The 25,766-nt window shown below is 41.2% G+C and overlaps 2 protein-coding genes across 3 annotated transcripts in view; one reads left to right on the plus strand and one right to left on the minus strand.

Moving 5' to 3' along the window:
• LOC110984527 (uncharacterized) lies at positions 1–23,570 on the plus strand. 2 transcript variants are annotated; one of them, XM_022244809.2, is made up of 9 exons: positions 1–389; positions 8,389–8,568; positions 11,968–12,039; positions 12,278–12,307; positions 12,703–12,899; positions 13,210–13,295; positions 13,658–13,921; positions 17,617–17,772; positions 18,212–23,570. In XM_022244809.2, exons 1-9 carry the CDS (start codon positions 229–231, stop codon positions 19,442–19,444), a joined length of 2,379 nt encoding a protein of 792 aa, XP_022100501.1. In that variant the 5' UTR covers positions 1–228; the 3' UTR covers positions 19,445–23,570. The 2 variants fall into 2 exon arrangements, with proteins under 2 accessions (XP_022100501.1, XP_022100502.1); XM_022244810.2 differs by lacking the exons at positions 1–389; positions 8,389–8,568 and adding an exon at positions 8,892–11,354.
• mdh1b (malate dehydrogenase 1B) overlaps positions 23,392–25,766 on the minus strand; it is a 7,018-nt gene continuing 4,643 nt past the window's right edge. The window contains exon 4 of the mRNA XM_022244811.2: positions 23,392–25,455. Within this exon, the coding sequence (XP_022100503.2) occupies positions 25,040–25,455 (416 nt within the window). The 3' untranslated portion in view covers positions 23,392–25,039. The remainder of the gene's footprint in view (positions 25,456–25,766) is intronic.

Consider the following 25,766-nt stretch of genomic DNA (forward strand, 5'->3'; position numbering starts at 1 on the left):
CCCTGTGCCAGGGAAACCCATGTGTGTAGTGTGACAGGTCGTGTGTGGATTTTGTACAACGGGTGCACGAGTAGGACTCGTTCCCCTAGCAAACGCAGTCTGTTTTTCCCGGTGAATATTTTCTGGACTTTTTTAAAACAACGCCATGGATATTGAGCGCTGATTGGATTCGCTTAGCTGGAGGGATATGCGAAGATTTGCCAAAAGTTGATCAAGTTTTGAGACAAAATGGCCGCGGCAAGTTTGAGCACGATACCAATGGGGCCACTGGGTCTGCATCACTACTACAGGGAGCATCAGGGTACAGACCACCTCTCGAGGAACTTCCAGTCCAGTGAGCTCTTCACGCCTTATCTTGTGCCCCAGAGACCCACAGTTTCATCCAACAGGTGAGTATGAGATCTGCTTCAGTTGGTCGCAAATGGTAATCAGTACTGTACACTTCGTCTGTCGTTTGCATGCTTGTTTAGCAGACGACAAAAAATTGGGTAAGATTGTTGGCAACCTAAATTCGCTCTCCAAACAGTCATCTTAAAATTGTACTTTGATAGTTCCATCACAGACGACGGAACTATCAATCCTTTCAGCATGCATGTACTTGTGGTTTTTTTTTATTCAGAATGGTACAGTGTCCACGTGCCTGTTACAACCTGTCTTCATTGGTTTGACTTTGTTCAAACAGGAAAACTGACACTGATTCTGTAACTCACTCTTGACGGGGAGGGCTCTTTTACGGTTGGAAAAACCAGACAATCATTTTGGAAAAAAATCCCCATATGTCGCTGGAATGAAAACCCGGATACGCTACTAAACAGACTGCCATAAATAACGGCGCGTGGAGAGACTTTATGTGTTTGAGGTGAAAACATGTTTGAACCAAATGAGCTGTTCCCTTTGAAGGGACCAAGAGTTGTCAATCTTCAGTCTTGATTTACACGCTGCCTTTCACTCTTCAGGGTGTCGCTGGTATATTTTATGTGATATTTTGTAGGTTACCGTTTGCGGGTTATTTCCGACATAATTCAAAGTGAAGTGTCAGACTTTAAAGAGGTACGTTGCAGACACCTCACAGAGTACAGTTTCAACACGTGTTGTCGTTTTCGTTTTTTGTTTTGTATGTATAGAAAGGAACTGATTTGGTACAAAATTAGGCATACGTTTTAACTGTATGTGTAACTAGATAAAAACATCTAAATAACGTATCTTATCACAGTAATATAAAACGTATAAAGTGAATAGTTTGGGGGGAAGGTGACTGTGTAATCGACTTTTTCGAATTAAAGCGGCAAGCATCAGGTAACGGGGCCCATCGTTTGAAATATATAGGGGCTCCCTTCATTATACATTGCATCTTAATAAGTGTTTAATCGGTGTTCATTTGCACTATTTCCAATACGTCTGTTGGGCATTTTACGTGGAATTACGTGCAAGCAAGGCTGTATACCGAGAGAGTAGCGCCAGCCTCAGACTTTCGAACCAAAATGACTGTTCATTGTGTGTGCAGTAAAGTATACAGCTGTTGTGTGCTAATTGTCCATGTGCACTGACGTATAATCCACCATTTTGGTTCCAACAGTTGAAACACTCATGTCGCAACTCTGTAAATTACTCTGCGTGCAAGTATGGGCTCCTGGCCTCTTTATAAAGTGTAGGGATTTCCACTCCTATAGCAACCCCCAGTTTAAAGTGGAGGATTTACGTTCGTAATACAAAGTGTTGCCATTGTAAGGACTTAGTATGCCGCTCCATCAAGATACACTCTACTAGCATCAGGACAAACTTCTGCAGGATATATATCCCAGGGTCATATGGCAATTCGTGAAACCATTTCTATCAATTACACCAGAGTAAAACATATGAGAATAGTGCCTATCGCTTCGCGAACATATCCCGAAATGCAACCACAGTGTGTATCGTAAAGTTGTTCGCAACACAAATAAACTGACCGGTGTTTGAAGCCGATGCCCCAACGCCCCCAGACTTGACGTGTACACTGCTTCCCGGTTACCGATGACATTGTGGACATAGTGACAAGAGTTTTGGCGCCTTTTTACCTTCTAAGGTCGGCGCTGCTACCAATAGTACGTGCTTAATATCCATAATCTTGCCGTGGGATAGGTTTTGACATTGTGTAACATTTTGTACTTTATTATTGTACACCATCGTGGAAAAGCTATCTGATCTAACCCCTCTTCAAGCAGGCACGCGTTAACCCACGGTAAATAAAGGTTCATGCAGGAATGTGTAAAATTCCGACGACAAATAGCTCATCGTAGTTTTATTCTGTTACACTGATTCAGTTATTTTATATGTTCAGTCACTCGCGATCGCACCGCTATTGTGTCCCGGAACTAGTCGAGCTATCGAATAATATATGTCTGATATGTTATATTCATTTTTAAGCACCTGAACTAGCTTTCTCGCGCTTTAGACTATTCTATACTTGACAAATAGGGACAGTGTAAACGTGACGCTTTATTGCACACAATAAAATGTGATTTTGCCGAGTGTTTGGTACTTATATTCAAATACATTCCGTCGTGTGTCCTGAGTAACCATTTCTAATTAAGGAATATGTTTTATGATAACGCTTTTGCAAAGCCTTCCATCGCACCAACGATGGCAAAAAGCTCGTATGCATGTAGTTATTATCACCCTATTCGTCACCACGAGATCGATTTCGGAACTGATGTCAACGCACTTCCGGGTATACATTTCCTAAGGTAGATGCCCCCGGGTGGACAGAGGCAAGTATGCATGGGTAAAATGACTCGCCTAAAATTACACATGTAGCCATACGTGCCTGGTTTGCACAGTTAACGCTGTGCCGGGACTCGCTCTAACTAACCACTGTGATACAATCTCTCTGTTTCTCGAACTTTGCTAATAATATTGTTGATACCACCTGTCGACCTCCGTCTTTCAGGAAATCTATCCATCAACCGATTATAATGAAATTAACAATTGGGCCCGTGGCGTACTTATAGCCCATCACTGCGCCAGGTAAATTATAGGGCGATAAATCAATGCAATTTATCAGAAACTCGAGTTTTCGTTATTTACGAGACGGCCCTGCCGAAATTGGACTTTGGTCCAACAACGATCAGCTTTGTCCATTAGCAAAGTACATGTACAAAGTAATGAATCATTGATGGAGAGCCCTGCGTGCCATTGGTGGCGCCAGTATATTCGGGGATGCTTCTTGAAGTCTCCCCCATTATCTTGTCACGCAAGGAAGTGGGTAGAATGTTCATTATTGCGACTTGACTATCAATGATGAAGAATTTTCTTGAAAACACACCGAAGGAACTCCAGTATCAAGGATAGGATGTGGACCAATTTGGTCGTTGTGTAATCTGCCCCAATACTGTCGTGACTTGTAGCGAGATCGTTTACTTGGAACTCTCGACTCCAGTACAACGACAACCGACTTGTGGAATAGCAAAATGCAACGTCGAAGAAAATCAGGCTGATCACTCTTTCAATTTCACTCAGTTTGTAGCCTTATCGAGATGTGAATTAGGCCTACATGCAGAATAATCTTCGCTCTATCGCAGCCGTGATGTACAAAATCACTGATCGTTTTTTTGTTTTTTGCCGTTTCAGAACATCATCGCCATTACGGCGATTTTCAAATGTCAAGTTACCGCGTCAAAGAAAGCCCTCTGAAGTAAGAGTGTTCATCTTTTGTATGGCCTCTTGATTTTCACGACACATTCAAACCGTACATTTACGCACTTCATCAGTCCTGCCAAAGCATGTACAGAGCCTTAACGATCCATAAGATGGTCTGGTTTCCCGAGTGGACAGTGTAGTCAGCAGCGCTCACTGAGGCCAATGCGCCATGCCCGTCCATGATTGTTTCCTGCACTTTGCAGGTCGGAACGCAGACAACAAGCCGAAGAATACCCAGAAACGAGCATCCTTTTCATGGAAATGTTTAACTCATTCTCATTGGAACTTTCTTTTGACTTTGGGGAAGACTGTTAGGATAGAAATGTCGGGCCTTCTATTTTTTGTTTTTAAGATTTGTGTTTAGAGTTGTAATATAAGTGCATGTGCAAAGGACTCGCATTTTTAGTTAAAATTCCAATTACGGTCTTCGTTTTCGAGTTCAGTAAACTGCAATAAGCATGTATTCCTCTCTGACCATTAAAGGGATTGGAATCGTGCCTCAATTAAACCATACGAGCGACCTCTTCGAGTATAGTATTTAAAATTGGGTTTGACAATTCTGGTTGTGTACTGTGGGTTTACAACTCTTTCTGCAGGAATTTGGTTCCCCATATAATGGACCCTGAGTACGGTTGAAATGTAAGGCAGCGTCAGGAATGGAATGGATAGTTAGGAACGACTTCTGCGTCTTCACTGTAATGACAGCCTACGCGACGAGAATTTCCCAAAATTGTGTGTCGTACTGATAACATTACTTTCCTCGGTAGCCCGATGTGCTAATGACGTCACGTTCTACGTAGTAAGCTTTTCTATGAAGGCTGGAATCCGTCTCCCCAATTTGCACACCTCAAACTAAACTTGACTTCATCAGTGCTTAGGCTTATGGGTACGGTCCGTTTGTATTTTCGAATAGGCTAGCTGCTTGGCCTATGAGTCATGTGCCTTATTCGGCTGAATTGAGACTGTATGCGCTTGTTGGTCATTAGCGCGCCACGTTGAATAGCCGTAAAAGCGTGGACATTTAGGACCGTTTCGGGTATGGCCTTATGGTTCTTTCCGCTTATCAAGCAACTATCGCCTGTTTAGTCCTTAAGGACATCTCCTACCGGCCGGCTTTAATCATGTACGCATGGCATTCTTTTCAGTGTTTGAAAAGAGAAGCATACAAGGTTCCCCCATATAGCTTGCCTCTCTACTGGATCACATTGCAATGTCCACATCTTTTCTTCATATAAGTGATCCCTCTTTCCAGAAATGATGTGAAAAAAGAGGCCTGAAGCCATTAGCTACGAGGTAGATTTAGATGATCAGAAGAAATTGTTGAAAATGGCAATGAACTTAATGCACTGTACTTACATAGAGCTAGGCAGTTTGATTTTTAGTGCAGTTCCTGAGAATGCCCCTTTGTAAAACCCGATTTCCAATTTTTGTTTGGTCATTTTAAGAGTATTTTAGTAGCTTTCTGATCTTTATGCTGCCGCAAATGCCTCTAGTCATTATAAAAATTGTAATATCATTCAAGGCAGAAACCACGGTCTTACAGCTACTTCTGCACTGAAATTTGACAGAATTTTGGATTTTTAAAGTTTTGGTGGTATGGTGATGCGACCTTATTTCATTTCCTGACAGTAGCCCACCTAACTAGAAAATTATTTTCAGAAGAAGTTTAAATGAGCAAATTTTGGGTTCGCAAACTGAACAGAAAACCTCCCAAATGAATAGCGTCTTCCTGTGAAGACGCCAGTGAAGTAGCACCTTCATTATTGTAGAAAAACTTTTAAACGGGTGACTTTTCGAGGCTTTGTGGTGGCAGACGAACCGATCCCTTTTCCCCACCATTGTGCACGTGATCAGAACTATACCGCACGGTCACTGACATGTTAATGTCACGTGACCGAAAATAATGCCGGATAGTTTTTCTTACGTTTGAGGGGAGTACAAAAAAGATGAACAAAATATGGTCAGAAGCATGGGCCCTTTGAAGTAACCTATTTGAAGAACGCCTTTTAGTGCCGAAGGACTAGGGCTGTGCCAAATATCCGAATAAGCGAATATTCGATTGATTGTCGAATATTCGGATATTATTTTTCGAATTTGAATATTCGAATGCAAAATTCATGAAAGGAAGGAAACATTTTCTTCTGTCTTAAATGAGAAAAATTGCACTAAGGAGGCTTGTTTCAAGCAGATTCAAATGAAAAGCATCAGAAATCTCAAGTTACGATTTCAAGAGTAAATAATTCATGAAAAAATTTAAACATTTTCAGCAGGGGTCTTGTTAGCCTCTTAAATCTTGCTAAACAGTGGCTGGAGATACTTCTAGATGTGAGAAGCTATTATATTTATCATAATGTACAATTGTGTGTGTTATTGCAACTGATTTTGTATATGATTTATTCATCAACAATCTGCTGGTCGGTACGACTGAATATTCGGATTTTTTACATAATCAAATGTCAAATATTCAAATAGTGAAATATGCGAATTGACTCAGCCTTACAAAGGACGCCCACCCCCAAATTTAAACATTTTCATAATTTTTTTAATGCAGATCCTGCATTAATAATAGGTTTCGCTACAGAAAACTGCTTCGTGAAGTACGTTTTCTGTTTTGCTTTGATTTCTTCGGAAGCTTATTTTACCTTTTTTTGCACATAACATTACTATACCCACAAAGTCAAGATCGCCTTACACGTTCTCTGATATTTTGACAACATAATAACACGACCGTTTTCCAGAGCAAAAGTGACAAATTAACTGGTTTCATTTATGGAGGGGGCCAAGACCTTCACAGACCTTTATCTATTTCACAAATTTATCTCCTGTCCCAATAATCCCGATAAAAATCACGGTAGCTTTTGGAGACTTTCGACGAGAGCATCAAACTCGAGTGTTCGAACCGTTGCTGCTGGTGAAATTCTCATTCATTCTTTCTTTCATGTTTAACCTTCATTCAGGTTTATTTCACACTGTGAATAAACACAGAATTAAATTATAGACATCAACAAAGAATTAAAGAAACAGAGTGCGGAGCACATTAAAAAGGCCGACGTTTATGTCGAAAATGCCCTTAAGAAAATGATGAAGAAGGAAGCAGTTGATTAGCAATAAAAGTACGAGATGTATGTGAACAACAAAGACGAAAAATGTAAAGCTTTCTATGTAAGAGTGCTGTGGGGTTTTCAAAATAGGCATATATGAAACAGCAAAGTGTATAGCTCACGAACCCGGAAAAGAATGACTGAGGCAAATATTGAATGCATATAAACATGCAAAAGTACCAGGTGCGTAGTCCCGAAGAACAAATTATGTGAGGTATATAATGAGAAGTAAGGATGTTCTTATAAACAAACTTAAATTTACCCACAGAAGACTGAGCTTTCACCTCTGTATCGATGCCCTGTCTGTGATGTCCCTACATGTAGCTGTATACGGCCGATCAAACCACCCATAAGATGAGCTTTTAAAGCACAATACCAATATTCGGGACGTGGAAGTAATATATTATACACACGGACTGAAAGTGATGTCATAAAGGCTCGTCCATGCGCCCCAAGGAGCTGTGAGTGACCAGTGGATGGTCCTTTCCCGCGGCCTTGGATGTAGACCAAGGGAAATAGGACCTCCTTTTGGCCACTCGAACGCTTTTAGTTTCCCCAAGATTCGGTTTGTTGAGTTGCTGCTCACTCGTCTCTTTTCGTGTCCTATTCACGCTGATGCAAATTTTATCCTCTAGACACTATCAGTGGACCCAGGCGACCGTATTCCAGCTGTCCAGAATAAAGCCGGAACCAGCAATAGTTGTGTTATTATGTGACTTGGGTGCCACCTTAATAAGTGAGGCTCAAGCCAATAGGGCGTTTAAGAGGGCGTTTGTTTACTTGAGCAAAATCCTTTTCATCGCTACATATGTGGGCGATAGATCAAAAACCTTTTTTTTCAAAATTTATCTTTTGCAACAGCAAACAGGCTGAAAAACTAAACAAAAAGCAAAAAAATAGAGAAATTGAATTGTACTCTCGGGAATTCGAACAAAGGATATCCATATTAATCCTTTCCTTGCCCACCACTCTTCGCCAGCCAGCTCGATCGGGCTCCCCCTTTTTGTCTTTGTCTCGACCCCCATATTGTGATTTTGAAGCTGTTGCATGATTCACGTGACTCTAATAATGTATTACCGGCACGCTTCTTCCAGTGCCATTTTGCTGCATGTAAAAGCCTCGTTTATTACTAGTGGTGGGTAGTCGGACTGGGTGTGCTATATACATGTACTTGCCAACCCGGGCCGCATATTGATGGCCATGCCTATGTCTGTGCTGCGATACCCTAGTGTTTAGCCTCGATTCGAGTATTTATGTCAAACCATTACTTTAAAGTTTGGGACAATTTTTTTAATTCCAAGATCTCGCAAAGCAATGCCTTAACAAAGTACATAGCAGTTTATTCCGATATGAGTTGCATTTTTATAAATGACAGGTACATGTACAGAGGCTTGAATCTGTTAAGTCTTAGATTAACATCGTGTATACTATCTATCACCCCGAATCAAGTTCCACCAGGAACTCATATCTCCCGATCACCTTGGCTGGGTCATCCTTTTTGCTAAGGTTGACAGCCAGTCTGTAGCACTAAAACTGAGTGGACTAGATTTTTTCTCCTCGTTAAGATGTTTGCCAGAAATAATCTCGTACGTTGATTTCCTTCTCTTTATAGGTACAAGCATTATCGCGATGCCCTGGAGAAAACGCCCAAGATACCCTGGGGCACGGCCCGCGAGTACGCGGGGGAAGGCCCGGTGAATCTTCCGGACGATCACCGGCCTAAAAACGAACCACCGCCTGCTGTGGAGAAGGGACATCGGCATTTTGGCACAGGGGTCGATCCCTACCCAAGGTAAGTTTGTATTGCTGTTAGTTGTAGGGTGTTGACTCACTGGGATAGGTGTTCGGAGGTGACGTGACAAATGATGGAGAATGGCCGGCTATCATGGAATCAGGTAAGTCATTTTTTTCCTTTTTGATTAAATCATGTATCTTATTGTAATACGGGCGATTCACAATAGTGCGCCTCCAAGAGTTTGAAACGCATTAGACAATCACAACGCACGAAATTTGTCGACCATTTCCAAACGCGCATTGGGTCGACAGATTTCGCGCACTGTGATTGGCCCACGAGTTGCAAACTCTTGGAGGCGCACTATTGTGAAACGCCCGTATTATTACAATGTACAGACATCCGTATATCAATGTAGGCCTAACGGGAGAATATTATATCGAATTCAATTATGCTCATCTAATATGTCAAGTAAATTATAAGATACACGCGAGACGGTTGTTGGGTTTTGAATGTCCTAGGCCCGCACCTATAACTGCCATTATGAACGACAGCTGATTTCATGATTTCCTTGGGAAGTCTTCATGAGTGTGTCACAATATCAGTACGTTGCAGTCATCCAGTGAAGACAGTTTGTCCGCTTAAATTCAGTCAAAAGGGACGTAATTGCAGTCATGTCATCCAAATGATATACGTACAGAATATTTACATGTATTGAGAAATTGATTAGTTTTCCCTCCAATTGCAAACAAAGATGATATCAGATGGAAAAGCTGGACATTAATTTAATTGATAGCGATCATTGATATATGGAAACATTTCATTACATGCCGCACCACTGTAAGACCGTGATAAAAAGACTTGTGCATCTCAGTGCCGAAATTATTCATTAATATTCATCATTACATTATTTTGCGATTTGGGGGCTTTATCAAGGGGGGTATTTGGGGTATTTTTAGTCAACACACATTGAAACTAATGCATAGAACTGAGATTTGTATTTATAAATGCCTCAAACAGTCTCCCTATTCAACAACGTGCAGCTTGACCATGTACATGTACACGTATTAACATTTGATAATGCCCGCTGAGAAGTGATAATGCCAGCCGCGTAAATCAAGCGCTGGCACCTGAATACGAGACAGTTCAATCAATTCTGATTGGTCAAAAGTCTGTGTGCACGTGGCTCGCCACGCGCACGCCAAGTCCATATAAGGAGATTCTTTTGGACAACTTGCTCAATTACATTAAAATGGGCGGGGGGTTCGGGAAGATGAAAGTAAAATTCCAGAACAAAATCGTTGGAAATCCACCATATATTGACGACATCTGACTCTTTGACTAAAAAGGGTATCTATGAATGGGAATAAATATGTGCTTGAGCGATCTTAAACTAACTCTTAAGACCGGCTCAAGAGACTGAACGCTGATAATGCCCTCAACTGCGGCTCGGGCGACTAGAGCCGGTCTGATATACGCACGTTTAATTGAGACCGGTCAAGCACATATCTATTTCCTTAGTATAGAACATTTCATTGCATCACCGTTAGTCTCTTAGCCAGTTTTGCAAGTTTGTTGACTGAGTAAATATACTGTGCTTTTAAAAACAAACATTTTCGGTAAAGTTGATGGTGTCCACACAGAGAGGTCTTTGCCACCCGAACACGCCCACTTAAATCCGACCCGATATATGCTCAGATATGCCGACTACTTTCAACTATTCTGTTAGATGATGAGTTGTTTAGCTGAATAGCGGCATCAGGAAAAGTTTGAATCTGAAAATCATGATGGTAGATCCAAGAGGCAAAGAAATCCAGCTCTGTTCTCACAGCCCTGTGAAAAAAAAAATCCCTATGTATTTACGTTAACAATGATATAAATCATCTCATTAGAGGATGCATATAGCGATATCAAGATCGAGACTTGTTCGCAGCTGCATGGAATTCGTTTATAAATAGGGCTTCAGCCTGAGTGACTTTTCCCATTGGATTCACCGCTCGGCCGTCCGCCCTAATCAAGGGCGGATCCGTGCAGTCGGTTTCTCGGGAGACCGCCCCACCAGTGCGCCATCAAATCTACCACCGCAAAGCACGCACAGCGGGATGTAAGGAGACTCAGAGTTGAATCAGATCAAATGACAGGGAAACATCAGTCGCATCTTGAAGTTCCAAAATATCCCACCGGACAGCTGATTTAAGCTCAGTACTGTGGCCCATTTTGTCTGATTTTCTTGGATCATTCATGACATTCGTGAGCGTTTTTTGGGTCATCACTGCAGTGGCTTGAGTAGTCACCAAACTTTGATAACTGAATGATGCAAAGCTTTTTTGCGTGTTACTCGTCCGTGTCGTACGTTTATTCGGTTTGTTGGCATCAGCCTGTGTGCCCAGAGGATCACAACACTGTGATCTTCAACACTCGAAGCTAAAACCCAAAACACGTATCGCGGATTACCGTACTCACGGCTGAGTGCTCCCATGCATGCCCCCGGATCTGTTGACCCTCTTCACCCCCATTCACCGATCCCCAATGAATATACATCAGCAGGTGGTTGATTCAGTTGATTGATTGGGTAACTGGTAACCCAGTCGGTGGCTGCCGGCTCATTTACATAATCCATGGCAACCGGCTTCTGGCTTGGCTTAGGAACGGGGTCGACAACACATACTAGACATATTACTACACATGAACAAGGTCTAGATTTTGGACGACTTAAGTTCCGATTTAGGGGACATTTTGGACGTTTCGGGGTCCAAAATGACGTCCCTCCTACCGGCCCTACCAAGGACCTACCCTCACTTGAAGGAGAAGAGAGTGTTCAACAAGCTTCATCCAATTTACTACACGTAAGACCAGCCTGTTCGCATAAAGGGTTTAGGGTTGCCATTCGGGACGATAACCGCTGCCACGATGCACCTGTTGAATGCGGTTCACAAAGCGCTGAAACTTATGAAATTAATACGTATGAGTGTAATACCTCCATGCTGTGACTGTCTAGGATCAAAATCTTCCTTTGATTCCTTTTTCCACGGCCAAATTACACGCGTAAATATGCACGTGCCTTATAAGTGTCGGCGACTTCGGTGCCTGTAGCACAGTATGCCATTTTGGAGTATAAACATGAACATGTACATGTATATGATTGTGCATTCCCCTTGAAATCACTTAATAAAATGTGCGCGTATGTTCTAGTTGACTTTTGTGGACGCGCGGTTACCACGGCATATCATTCATAGCAACAGTCGACCCATGACACAGGCGCGTCAAACTGAATAATAAATATCGGCCTTTATCTCTGTAAATCAGGAATTCACGCTGGGCGTATTTGCAAACTGTACAAACGGGGCATAGGGTCATCCTTTGATCACTAATCAAATGACGGAGGTGTTGCTTTAAAGGCAGGGCATATGTTTAATTAAGTGTTCGAGATTGTGGAGTATTGTTCCATTTTCCTTGCAGAGGATTGCCAGTGGACCAGTACTATGACCTTACACTTTTAAAAAGGAGCAACATCAGGTCCAATGATCAACTGTAAGTATTTCTATTCGTTTTGACAGAGAAATACGCATATATATGTATTGAAATAATTATTCCTTTGGTACGATCATGGAGGAAGGAATTCTCCATGGTACGATTAGACAGTATCAGTTCTTTGAATTCCATAAGTTCATTATCAATGTGCTCCATCTCCAGTATACTTCTATAGTATATATTTTGCGCAATTTTCATCTTCTTGACTTAAACCCACTTATTCTTTATTCGTTTAAAGGTTACCGAGGCCTGGGGAAGTTGACATGACGTAAGTTTCATAATAACCTAAACTACGATAATCTGACTAAGCGATCGAATAAATGAGACCTTCATTTTTCTGATAACATTTCCGGTACATCTGTACGAGCATACCAGCATATAACTTTATATGTACACTTATACCGTTTCCATTTCAACATATTGAGTTAAAGTGAAGTAGGCCTAAACCTGTTTCATCTTTCCTCCTCAAACACTGGGTACAATTTGCACGCATCTGTTATGGATAAAAGTGATTATCTGAGCTTGAAACAATTTGCATGAAGCTTTGGAGCTTAAATTTCTTCCTTAATGGGTTGTAATCGAAGCCAGTATACAAATCCTCCAACGAAGCCTTATCTTAATCAAGCTTAAAATGTTTTTTCTTTGCTTTGTTTCGTTGCACAGGAAAATTCAGATCGACAAGACCTTCCCGGCCGAGCACCCCTACAGCTCCCACATGTCCCGCTTCGCCCTCTTCCCGAGTTTTGCCAACTCCCCTGACGACTACAAGACGGGTGAGGCTGCCAAGGAGAGCAGCACCACCCTCCACCCCCAGATGCCTGCCAGCTCTTACGACGTCACGATTAACCATAAAACGAAAGGTGAGGGCTGAAAAGATCTCAGTAGCTGCGCTATGAAGCCGCGGGCTATGGAGATTAAGCCCAGGCTATATGAAGGCTCGGGCTTTGGCGGAAGGAATAGGCAGAGACAGCTAAATCTTTAGTCGAAAGTGCAATGTTATTCAACTCCTAAAAAACTAAGTTTTTCAGTAAAGGCTTCTATAAAGATAACTTAATCTGAGAGTAGCTTAAAGGGCTCTCAGTTTGCCTAATAAACAGTACAAAGTGTAAAGTTCTTCAGTCGTTAAATGTTGTATAGTCTAACGTATCTAATGCCTTATCTTTCTCTCAGGTGCTGGGGACCGATGGGAGACCCAAGACCTTCCTCTAGACTCGCAGAAAAGACCTCTGTCTTGGCCTGGTGATGTTTTCTTCCAGGTGAGACATCTTCCCATGCACCGTCCTTTTCCTTTCAATCTGGTCTGATTCCTTCTCTAGTCGTAAATTTGCAAAGTCACCTCCTATTCCGTCTCCCTGTTCTTTTAAATTACTTATTGGATCCGCAGAAAAACATTGCAAAAAGACGATGCATGAAAATGTTAAGATGTTGACAATTTCTTGCTCTCTCACCTTTTATAGTGAAGCTGATTTCTAACCAACTAGGGAGTAGTTGTGTCTGTGCGTAGGTTGGGTTTCTCTGCATTGTATGGGCTTGGGGAAAGGTTTTGATTCAAGTCTTTTTCTAAATTGAGCAACATCAATCACACTTTTAACGTATGATCTTTTGTATTCATCCACAGAACCGGAAGACCCCAACCAGTGGTCAGCAGAACTTCTATCCCATCCCACCGAAAGCCGTTCTACCCTCCCACGCCCCCAGAAGCCTAGATTTCTCCATTCACCCCAGGACCGCCAACGCCCTGCGCAATGTCGAGCGCTCCCAGTGGGTGACCACGTACAACAAGAACTTCACCGGGTACGGTCCCGCCAACGCCTTGCGCCTCGATAACTACGACGAGAAGGTGGATATGGAGAAGCGGACCGCCATCGAAAACCATAGCCTTGTAAGTGTCTGGTGAAGTGCATGCGATTTTTTTTAACATTAATTGCATTCTTATCCAAATCCCGATGCCCCCGTGATCTTGCAATAGTTAACTCAGGGCGCTGTGTTGACACCGAACACCCCGAATTATTGTTCTTAATTTTGAAAGCGGAACATTTTCTCAGTAGACTGAGAGTCCGAGGTAGCTTATAACTTACATACGGCTTGTGCATTATAACATGATATTATTTGCCTTTCCCTGCTTTTTTCAGGTACAGTTTATCGACAGAACAACATCTAATTGGTGAAATTGAAATTCAGCGATTTTATCATTGATGAAAAATAGAGTCCTAGCTACAACATTTTTTCTTCAGGCCAGTGAGTTGAAACACCCAATCAATGTTTGTTTGCCTGTAATAACTTTTTTAAACTTTCTTTCCTTTTTTCAGCCTCAGGCTTCGCTGCCGTTCATACGTCGAGGTGTCCAAAGAACAGCGCTAAATAGGACCTATCTTCCTCATCGAGATACCTGAAAACATCCAGTTTTGATTTAACAATTTTATCAAATCACTGCTATTCAGGTTCCCCTTATGAAATGGTTCAGTAATGTGAAACTTCGACGATTTTACACTTTTGGTCGTGTTTATTTTAATTGCAGGACATTTGCGACGAATCCCCCGAATAGTGCTGTCTAATATTACCAAATCTAATCCAGAATGTCGTCTGTTTTCCTTTTACGCTATAAATGAGCCAGTTCAGTATTTCAAAACAGTAAGGTCAATTGGGAACAAAGCACGCCTGCGAGTCTGCGTAAGGCGGAGCTGATAGGGCAGTGCGCATATCTTGAACGCACGTCCAGATGACCTCAGACGCGCTTTATTTTGGGCATGCGCTGTTGGAATACCAAACTGACTCATTCGTTTGAATCTTGTCCTGATGTTTTATGATATGTATGTTATATTTTGAAGTAGAAGTGCATCCCCATACACCCTAGACTTTTATAGGCTTATATTTATATAGGCCAGCTTTGAATTAATTCTATTCGACTTTCGCACTTCAAAAGTATTTTGCCTTGATAGTTATTCAGCAGAATATTCAGTATTGGTTAGATATTGAACGCCCAAAAACTATTATCAAGATGACTGCGTTGTGCTTTGCAAAAAGCTACAAGCTGGTTTACTTTAGTTCCAAAAAACAGATGTGTCAACCGCAATTCAAACTGACCTATATGCAATATTTCCTAGATCTGAATCGCTGACAAACGGCATGAAATAAGGCATAGGATACTTTCCAAATGTATTCGGTCGCTGCAGGATCATTTTTACGTGCACGCAATGTCTTTTTCGTCCCAGAATTTGACGCACTTTACTTTCCACTTTGCATTATAATGCACTTTTTTTTTTGTAAAAGTTGTTTGATGTATTTTTGTACTTGCAATAAAGGTTCTAAAGCTTTCACTTTGTCAGAGAATAAACGTTTTAAGTTTATTATATCTTGCAACACGATTGTTCTGGACATCGAGATGATTTACTGTAATGATTGGAACCGTGTCTGTATGATTGTAATGACAGTTGATTGCCGCCTCCCGTTACATCGCACGGCACATTGTTTCGCTGTTAAGAACTCCACAGACACAGATAAAGCCAAGTGCAACTTTTGCTGAATACTGCGGCATATTCGACCTTTGCCATCCAGAATGCAGACAAGAATATATATGGATATTAGATACCAGACCAGATAGAAAATAAATGAGAAGCAACTTCAGAAGAATAATATTAGAACTAATTTTCTGGAAGACAATAAGTATACTTTCCAAGTATCGTTCAGGCCTTTATACTCTAAATATAAAGTCACATTACTCCTTTGAAGCAATAACAATGCGAGATTTTATGCTGCTGGTTGGCCTACACATGCCTTCAGCTTGGGTCCTGGTAAATGAAAATATAACACTCGTAACTATATAATGGAACAAAATTTATGAAATTCCCTTTAAGAAAATATCCAGTTCTCCCAAAACGTTAGTCGAGGGCACGTGTGGAGTTTCTTGCATTTTGCCAACGCATAGCACATGCCCTTGAAATCTTAATGCTGTCACACACTATAGGCAAAGTGTTCCTGAGGCATGTTCCTGTCTTGTGAAATTGACATTTCGAGCCCTCATGCCGTGAAAACACTCCAGGGAACATTTTGGCAAACATTGCAAACCGAGCCTGCCTCGCGTTCAGAGCGGCCCAGTCAATAACATTAGTAGGCGACAACCTCACACTCACGGGTAGGACACCTTTCCAACGAGCGGACTCGACCTCGTCAACAGTTACACATCCTGCGCGTGTTACAGTTTGTATTGCCACGAATGCAAAGGTTACACGGATACGATTTCGCTAAGTGCTTGTAATGTATTCTGAAGCTTACAGTCCTTCAAAGAGTGACTGGTCATTGGGAGTGACTAAGGTTGTTTCCCCGGGTTTCATTCGTCACGTCTTATTCTCATGCACCCAAACTGCCCCTAAACCTAGCAGATCTCATTTCAAAATCATTAAGTTTTTGATTCACAAATACGTACACTAAGGTCACTTTTGTTGGCAAAAACCAATTTTCTTTTTGTAGAAGATAAACAAAAGACTAAAATTATAACATTCGTCATGACTTAGCCCTGAGTAGTTGTCCGTAATGTCCGAAATGCTAGAGGGAGACATCATTGAGAATAAAAACAAAATGAAATACTTTCTCCAAATCAAGCTCTTATAGTTAATATATTGGAAAGTCTATCTTGTAAGTAGGCCTATGTAGGTCTATTTACTGCATGAAAAGGGAAAGGTCCCACCATAACCATGCTGAAAAGTCCAGTAGGTGCCAAAACCTTGGGTTTGGTCCAAAGTTGAGCCATTATTGGAATGCGTCATACATTTCCTCTAAGGATTACCGAGACAAAGAATCTGCTCACAGAATCACAGACTATCGCGTACATGCACAACTCCCCCAAAGCCAACGTGAGGTACAGAATGTTTTGTTACACAATTGCACGCTCTAACTCCTCAAAATAGTTTTCGCAACCTCCAGCAGAAGCTTGACCGAAGCTTGCTCTGTGGAACCAACGCAACGAATAGCGTGACCCATCTATGGCACTGCAGTAGCCAACCAATTGAATTAATAGATTATTCAATTCAATTCAATCAAAAATACATTTCAGTACAAAAACCTTCCATCCTATGACGAGACTTCAGTCCCTCTTCGAATATTTTTCAGTCCTGTGCATGCATTTTTGTCGGCATTCATTACTTTTAGCATAATGGCAACGGCTTTCCTAGCACACCCTTAAAATCTGGAGCTTGTACACATTATAATTTTAACAATTCTTTCCTAAAGTAACATTTGTGTTCAATTTTCAGGTGGTAGAGATACGTGGAATATTTCACGTTGATAAACTTGTCCTATATTGTAACTAATATATTGTAACTAATATTATTTTAAATAGGGAATTTACCCTCCAGGCATATACATGGAAACAGGCAAACCACAACCTCTAGACTTGGATGTGTGAGGCGGAGAATTCTTCAAGTCATGAATAATATTATCTTATCCTCTATAAATTTTTGTCAACTTCCCGTCAGTTTATATCGTAGCCCCGTCACAGAGTGGCAGCCTCGTCGTCGGTACCATGGTTGGTCCGTTGTTCTCAAGCCTAATGAATATTTATCATTTACTCTCCCTTCTCAGCGTCCACGGTCGTATCCCACTTTTATGCCACCTCGTCCCCTGGAAGGTCGTATCTCTCGCCTGATTGGTCCAAACCAGTGCGTGCGATGTGTCATCAAAGATGGCCGCATTGAATATGTACCCTTCTCACCAAAAGTGGACATCGAAATGGATAAGGTGAGATATGGATTTTCCATCGTCGGCCTCAGGGTGTAATACGAGTTCTGTGATACTGGAAATTCTGTATAAATACAGGCGGGATTACGGGAAAGATGCATCAATCCACCTGATAATGAGGCCGACTGTGAATGCATTTTCATGTATGTTAATTAATCCGAGAAAGGCGTACGTTTTGTTTAGCGGTTGTAGACTAAATTTGAAAAAAGGTTGTTGAAACACCGCATTACCGGGCAAATGAAAAGGAAAAGAAAGAATTTCTGTGTATTTACATGGACATGCCAGTCAAAAAACAAACAAAAACAAAACAAACAAAACGTATGGCGGACAACATGCATCAACGACGTAGTTCGAATCGACTACCCCTAAAAAGTACAGTGTTTCTTTTATATTTAAACATCTGTGGTTAACATTTTGAGCACTTCACACCATTTTCTAGGTTCCAGAGTACAGGAACCTCCCCACGGAGACGCAGCAATCCTTCCAGGACCCCACCCTGACTGACCAGTGGAAGAAGCTGCAGGCGGCGCAGCATCCGGAGCTCCAGCTGCGGAAGCTAGAGGAGATGAAGCAACAGTCCAAGCAGGAGCCCGAGAACTCGCTCTCGGGATTCAGCGAGGAGACGAAGAAGAAGGAAGAGGGCGGCTACTTGAAGCAGATGGCGGAGAGGAGAAAGGAAGAGCTGGAGGCGCTCACCCAGAACACGAGATGGAAGCAAGCCGAACAGCAGGAACATCACCACGACTTGAGGCTTCTGAAGCGCAAGGTCGACTACACCACGCCGCAGCTCCAGTCTCCGGTCTACTATGATACCCTACACAAGATCTACTCCACCAAGCCTCCGTTTTACTACGACGGCGACAACCCCTACGAGTACGACTTCGTCGGACCGTGGGACTACCACAAGACCGAGACATTGACGGACGCCTACAAGCTCGAGGCGGCACGGGGGGAGTTAGCCAAGAGTCGCGCAGGCCGATCAGTGAAGGATGGCGGAGCGGTGATGGATGTTCAGTTCGCTGGCTCTCCGGGCAAGAACCCGTACATCACACCCAAGTACACGCAGCAACAGTTGCTACATGGCAGGCCAAGATTGGAAGCTTCCATTGCCCAGAAACCGGTCGCGCAGTCCACCTATACATACAGCTTCAACCCCGATTTCGTCAAAACGGTGATTACACCCGACAACAGTAGATTCGACCTTAGAGACATGAGCAAGAGTCTACCAAACATGTACAGCAGTAGACCATCGTCAAAATCGACTGGAAGTGCGTCTAAATCGGTCCACTTCAACGACACAGCGCAAGTGGCCACAGGGGGTGGGGAGTCGCCCCTTGTCACTAAAGACTACAAACCCAGTGAGAGACTGGGTGGTACCTCGATGTCCTGGAACTACCCTGCATTTGAAAATCCAGGTAGCAGCCCCAAAGTGGATGGCCGCCACTTTAATCCCGAGGGGACACGTGACCCCAGACTCGACTGGAAGCCCAGCTCTCCATTCGGTCCTCGACCCCAGACCAAGCTCTCGAAGATACAGGACTCTTTTACCAAGACAGATGCGAGGAAAGAGTTCCATGGCACCTTCCCTGAGACCAACCCTGATTTAAGAGAAAATATCTACTCTGGGAAGAAGCATGATTTCGAAGGGCTGAATGCTTGCAACTGGCACTGACAAAGTTTGTCTTGTAGTTTCTCAGTTCATTGCATGACTCTTGATCGCCCGAAATCTACTTTTTTTATTCTACGGATCCAATATCTCCTCTCCTACTTACATTTAAAACCCACATTTTTGGTGAGTTTGGTAGTTTTTTAATGTTTGAAAGGGGTTCGAATTCTCGGATTCGTTAGCTCGATCCTTGACTTCGAAAAATTTGTAAAATTAGCAATATGCTTCGAAAATCTCTGGAATTTATTGTGACGTTCAGTTGCATGATAACACATTGAGGGTGTATCAAACCGGCAGGTCTACACAAGAAATAGAGTCGGCATGAAATGCGGGATCTTTATGTGACATTTTTGAATGTCATTCAAGGGCACTTGACTAAATAAGCCAAATTTTTAGAAGCTTTTCGAAAGGTTTTAGACCAAACTAATAAAAAAATCGCATGGGTTATTTTTCCGTTAACTTCAATTTTGTTGAGGCGACAGTTAAAGGATTTTCGCAGACTTTCGAATACATGTAGTGCTGTGGTGACTTCAAACACACGAATACAAATGTTAAGCATTGATACACGTCACGCTCGCACTCACCTTGGATTTTGAAATTGGAAGGATGCACGCTCCATACGCAATGAATGAAAGCTCACAGCTCACCAGCCGTGTTATTGAACACAAAGCACGATTTACAAAATCTTTTGATCACATCATATGTGCGCATTTTATGTAAATATGAAGAGAACAAATTTCACCTGCGTCTAATTTTCATTTCACAACTGCCACCTCATTATTTATTTACTGGACAACTGTAAAGTGAAAACTGGGGTGGACCGTACGTGTGTTTTAAAAGAAATATTTCACAGGTGTTGATGTAAATGTTAACAGACGTATAGGTCTGATAAGGAGGTGAATGACACCTTAAAGAATATATTTTTTGGCAACTTTAAATGAAAACTGCGAAAAATTACATCACAGAACGATATGGTAGTACATTTTGTTGCACGATTTCTAGAAATCATAGCCTATAACCTGTAACTCTTTTTGATGTTGATCAATGTGGATTTGGTGAGTGGTGATTTAACTACTCGATTGCCAACAGGGTACTTCGGGAAAATAGCGAGGTCCATCCCTTCCTCAAAAAGGCATAAATGGGGAAAGGGTAAATATAATGATGCATGGAAGGATAATTTTGAGATATTTAAATCTAAAGCGTGTAATTAAAGCGCTCAAACTTAAGCCCCACTCTTCAAACAGGCCTTGAAGCTTAAATGTATAAATCCTTGAATGTTTGGCCACGAATATTTGGCTCTGGGTCCGCCCTTTATTTTTGGTGGGTATTAACTCGCATCCTTTTTACACAACGTCACCCATTGTCTACCGACTCCAACCGTCTTTAATTTCAAATTATAAGAATGCATTTTCTGTATTGGTTTTTGGTGCCAATTTGTATTATAATAATCCAAAAATTAGTTCAAATTTGCCAAGTTGTTCGCGAATAAGATCGCCTAAAATTGTTGATTTTTTCTTTGAACAACAAATTCGTGTACTTACATAATTTTAAAACTTTGAAGGATATATGTGTGCTCCTAAAGTATCCAAACAAGTATTTCGAGTAAAAGTAAAAAATAGACTTTAAAAATATATAATGCATGTCCGGATGTTTTTGTGTACATGTACCCTTCAGAAATACGTTTCTTCGTGAACGCACATTATACCTATATAGCTTGCACTGAAAAATACAGTCTACAAGTACGTTATCAGTTTCATGAAGAATTTTTCATTGAGTTAAACACACAGGATGTTGAAATGATTGATCAATACAATCTTTGAATGATCAGCCAGCAAAGAGTGATATTAAGAACCGTGTTAAACGTGAGTTATTTCATATCGTTGCACTTTCTATGCCAAAGAATTACTTTTCACAAAACACTCGTTAGTTTTATGGTTTATACACACTATTAACAGTTCATTTCGCTATCCCGTTTAAATAAGATTTCCGACAATTACAGTTTACACCAGCTGTAACAGTCGACTGATCAAAACACATACGTCGGTCGATACGCGCATTTATATTCTGCTTCTTGGAAAAAAAAGAAAGTTTGCGGATGCAAAAAGAGAGCTTTCTTCGACAGCATCTACGGTTGCTGCTAAATGCCCTATCTTATCCCACGAATTATCAGTTAAGCTCAGACTTTTTTTGTCTGGTTCATGTACAAAGATATATTGGAAAGTCCACAAGTGCCATTGTGTCTGATTTTTGAAGAGAAGAATCGCTTTTTTAAGAGACATTTTTGTCGAGGTTGTATTTTGTTAGGTATATATTTTTTGATATATATATTTTTCAAGTTCGTTTTCCTTTTTTTTGAAAAAGGAAAATTTATATTTCTAGATTTTTTCTGGAATAGTGAAGGTTACAAGGGCGTTCCCTGTGAGGTTCAGGCCGGCCTGTCGTTTATACGGCGCAATATAAAAATAGATTTTATCAAAACGAATGTTTCGTAGTAAAGGGATCTTGTTTAAAGGAACTTGAAAGTATATATCTCATAAAATTGAACTTTTACAAACCATAATTTTTAAAAACAAATTGGAAAAAAATATCTTCTGAAACCAAACTTGAAAAAATATGGCTTCACTTTTTGAAAATGTGACATGTTCATCCCTTTTTGAAAACATATACTTCATGGCATTAGTGGGCTTTCGTAAATACAGGGCCATAAATACCATTCGTCTTTCTATGATGAAGTGCATTTGCATTTCTTCGGGTGGCAATATGAGTTGATTTTTTTTTAGTTTTGTCTCAGGGTGTAAAGAAGCTATTGCATGTTTTTTTTGCTTGTGCCGATTTTCTCTAACAAGTTCACGTTTGTCGACTCATTTAATGATATTGTGGTGCTGCTCCAACAAAATCCATTTTTTTCTGCTGTATGTATTGTCTTGCTGCGTAACACGTCCAGATGGACGAAGGTTTCTTGATTTGCGCATTTCCATCGCTGCGTTCTTGGTATCTCATGATGAAATGTTGGCACACACTTTTTTCTTTCACCATCTTAGACAATAAGCATCGAATAACACCTGATACGTAAGCTTCCTGTTATGCATGATTTGAAGTGAGCTGTTGTAATTTTTTGTGAAAGATGATGTGATGCAATAATCAGCCAATCAAATTCACTTCTTGAAAATAATTTAACCGTGATTTAAGCAAATGCAATAAAATGTTTTCCGCATCTTTTGCACAAAGAAGTGTACGTTTGTTAATACTTGTATTATTTCTTTGGTGACTTGGGACTTTCTGAATGGGTTTGGTGGGAGGTCGTGTTGAAACATAGGCAAGCAAACATGTGGACAGAGGGAAAACTAAATGTCGAGGACGGGCAATATTATCGATTGGCAAAAAAGTGTGAAGAACAGTGCTCACTGAGCGCAATTTTTCGCTCAAAATTATACTCCGTTTACCAATCCCTTTCGCGATTTCTAGAATTGCACGAAACGCAACACAGTTAAACTGGGATTAAAAGCCACGACCACAAGAGAATCAAAATTGTCCCAAAATTTACAATAAAATATTCTCGTTGAAGCAGGGAGGGGGACCAAAAGTCCAGAGTAGCTTTAAGGTATGTTTGGAATGATTGTTGAAAAAGTTGGGGTGGGTTAAACACTGTCGGTCCCTCTTCGCGTTAAAAGCTGCATAGCCCGCTTTAGGGCCATTTAATTAAGCAAATTTACGGTGCTCCGCTTTACTGGGGGGGGGGGCTAATTTCTTTGCGTGGTCATGTCATGCAGGCAAGAGGACGTCAGTAAAGGTATTGCACTTTTCATGACCATGTTCAGTACAAAAATCCGCGGGGTGGGCTCACCCAGGGCCCATTCCCAGGTCATAACTTGAGGAAGATAAACCCCTCTCTCTAACTTCGGGATTTTTGAGCCTGAGCACCAAAATAGGCACAAATTCAGTGGAAAAAAGCGTCCAAATTATCAGTTTATTATCAGGTCAATTGTCAATTTATTATCAATTTATCAGGTCGTTTACGGTAGCACTTCATTTTCTCTAGAGGAGGGGGGTAGCTTTATAATGATTGAGGCCCAAAACCGCGACCTGGGCTTTACAATTGGCTTTACATTTGCGGAAAATTTATCAATTAAAGGTTTATATTCATTTCAAGACATGTACAGAAAAAAAATACAAGGACAAGCACTTCGAGGAAATAGGCATACTGTACAAACATTTGTAATGCACTACAGATTGTAAACTTATCGTATACATGTACTTAAAAATAGAAATGAAAACAAAAATAGATGGGGAATTTTATTTGAATTTATTAGGCCCAAATGAAAATGCTCTGTAAGAAAGTTTCTCAAGGAGTTTTGAAGGACTAGTTTTACGATATCATTTTGGTACTCTTGTAAATTAATTTATAGCACTTTTTTACACAAGTGGCACACTTTTTTTTACACTTTTTACAAATTTTACACAGGCATGGACTGGACATCACTGTTATTCAGTTTTTCTGCATATAGATTTGCCAGCAAGTCGATGAGGTCACTAAGTGTGCTTCCAGACCAAAGTATCAAAAAAAAATCGAGTTGGTCAAATTTGGCCAACTTTAAATGTATCAGACTTGGGGCTAATTATAAGAGGCAACATCTCTCCGAATCACCACTACACCGTGTTACAGGACACACACTCAAACAAAATTATTAACTCCTCTAAACCTCGACTGGAGGCTCCATGGTGCCTGTTCTGTCTGCATCATTCATTTTCCTTCTGGCAATAAGAACATGGTACAGTAATTCTCTCCGTACTTTTTCAGCACCGATGGCTCCAAGTCCGATCCTTTGGAGTACATTTTACAGATTAATCCTATCTTAAAGTCTCCTTGCTGCATGTGGCTTGTGTGGCTCCTAGTAAATCCTCCTGATTTGTCGATCCTTACCACGGGTACCTTCTTGTTTTTGGTTTTCCAGAAAAATAATAAACTCAAACAGCTGATAATTTCGTTCACTGCACGCCCTCGAAAAGATTCTTGGCTGGTGCTGGAATAGAGGTTCACAAACGTCAATATTTCCAAGGGTCCTTAGTTGGTCATATAAAAGGACTGGAAAAGAAACAAGACCAAAGTCCTTCACATCAAACGCATAGCACGGCGTTGAAGCACACTTCAGGAAGTCAATTTTCGCAGGTGGTATTTCTCAGAAAACTAAAAATCCCGTACACTTTCACAAGTACACAACAGCACGACTGGAATGATAGAAGGGTCGATGAAGTGTTTTGGCACACTCAAACTTGAACATGTACACCTCCCCCAAGAAAATGATAATCACAAAATACATGTAATAGATATCTATCATAAACAAAATGTCAGTACATGTAAATGGTAACAGCTCACTTTCATAGCAGCATTACTGGGTTACTTAACCGGGTCTGATATAATGAACACGATTTGAGTTTCGGAGATATGAGATATATAATGAACATGATTTGAGTTTCGGAGATATGTGTATTTTCATTTTATTCTGTTTTCCTTTTGTTTTTGAAGTAACAGTACAATAGTTTAATATTTTAAAGAAGCTTTTTTTTACAATAAACATTTCCACAAATTGAAGACAGTGATTGTTAAGCGTCTTCCGCTGATTTATCTGTGTCTGTTGTTCTTTCTTCCTCCTTACTATCCACCTCAGACTCTTCCATGATCTTGAACAACTGTCCATTGGTTCCATTGCCTTCTTCTGCTGGCTTGGTTTCGGCCTCTGCGGCTTGGCCGCTGTCTTCCTTCCCACCGTCCTTGGCTTCCCCTGTTGCCTCCTCCTGGCCGAACACCCTCTTGTTCGCATCGTCGTCCTGTCCCGGAGGGGGGGAGGTGCGGGAAGGAGGGAAGATGACCTCTTTCTCCTTGGTCAGCTCGTCGGCGATGGCACACAGTACCTTGTGCACGTCATCGCTGACGTCGATGTCTTGGGCCACTTCCCAAGTCCCCTTCTGAAATTTGACCGGCAGGGAGAACACGATGTCCTCTGGAAGGTCGTACCAACCTGCAATGTAAGAACAAAATGGAATGGAATGTTCCAAAAATTACATCTGCATTTGAAAGTGGTTGTGGAGAAAAGTTGTAGCAAACATCAAACTACCAATTCAAGGAAAGCATTTCTTTTTGGAAAGTGAATGAAGTGCAGGAAAAAGGTTAAGCCTTGACAAAATGTTTATACATGAGGCATGGCTTTGATTTTTTAAGTTACAAGAGAAAATAGTTTTCTTATGCAAGTGCCTGAGGTCATTTTAAAGCTTTCCAACATGATTTAGTATACGTGTTCATGAATTTTGCCTGGGGACAAATTGGGCCACA

Source organism: Acanthaster planci, linkage group LG08 (assembly GCF_054643075.1).
Source record: "Acanthaster planci isolate LZ-2023a linkage group LG08, COTS_SCS, whole genome shotgun sequence".
In the NCBI taxonomy this organism is placed as follows: Eukaryota; Metazoa; Echinodermata; class Asteroidea; order Valvatida; family Acanthasteridae; genus Acanthaster; species Acanthaster planci.

Excerpts from the sequence above, each read along its gene's own strand:
- LOC110984527 (XM_022244809.2), top strand. The coding sequence starts at position 229 with ATGGCCGCGGCAAGTTTGAGCACGATACCAATGGGGCCACTGGGTCTG. Across the intron at positions 390-8,388 it reads CCCACAGTTTCATCCAACAG|GTACAAGCATTATCGCGATG; the intron begins GTGAGTATGAGA and ends TTCTCTTTATAG. Across the intron at positions 13,922-17,616 it reads CCATCGAAAACCATAGCCTT|CGTCCACGGTCGTATCCCAC; the intron begins GTAAGTGTCTGG and ends CTCCCTTCTCAG.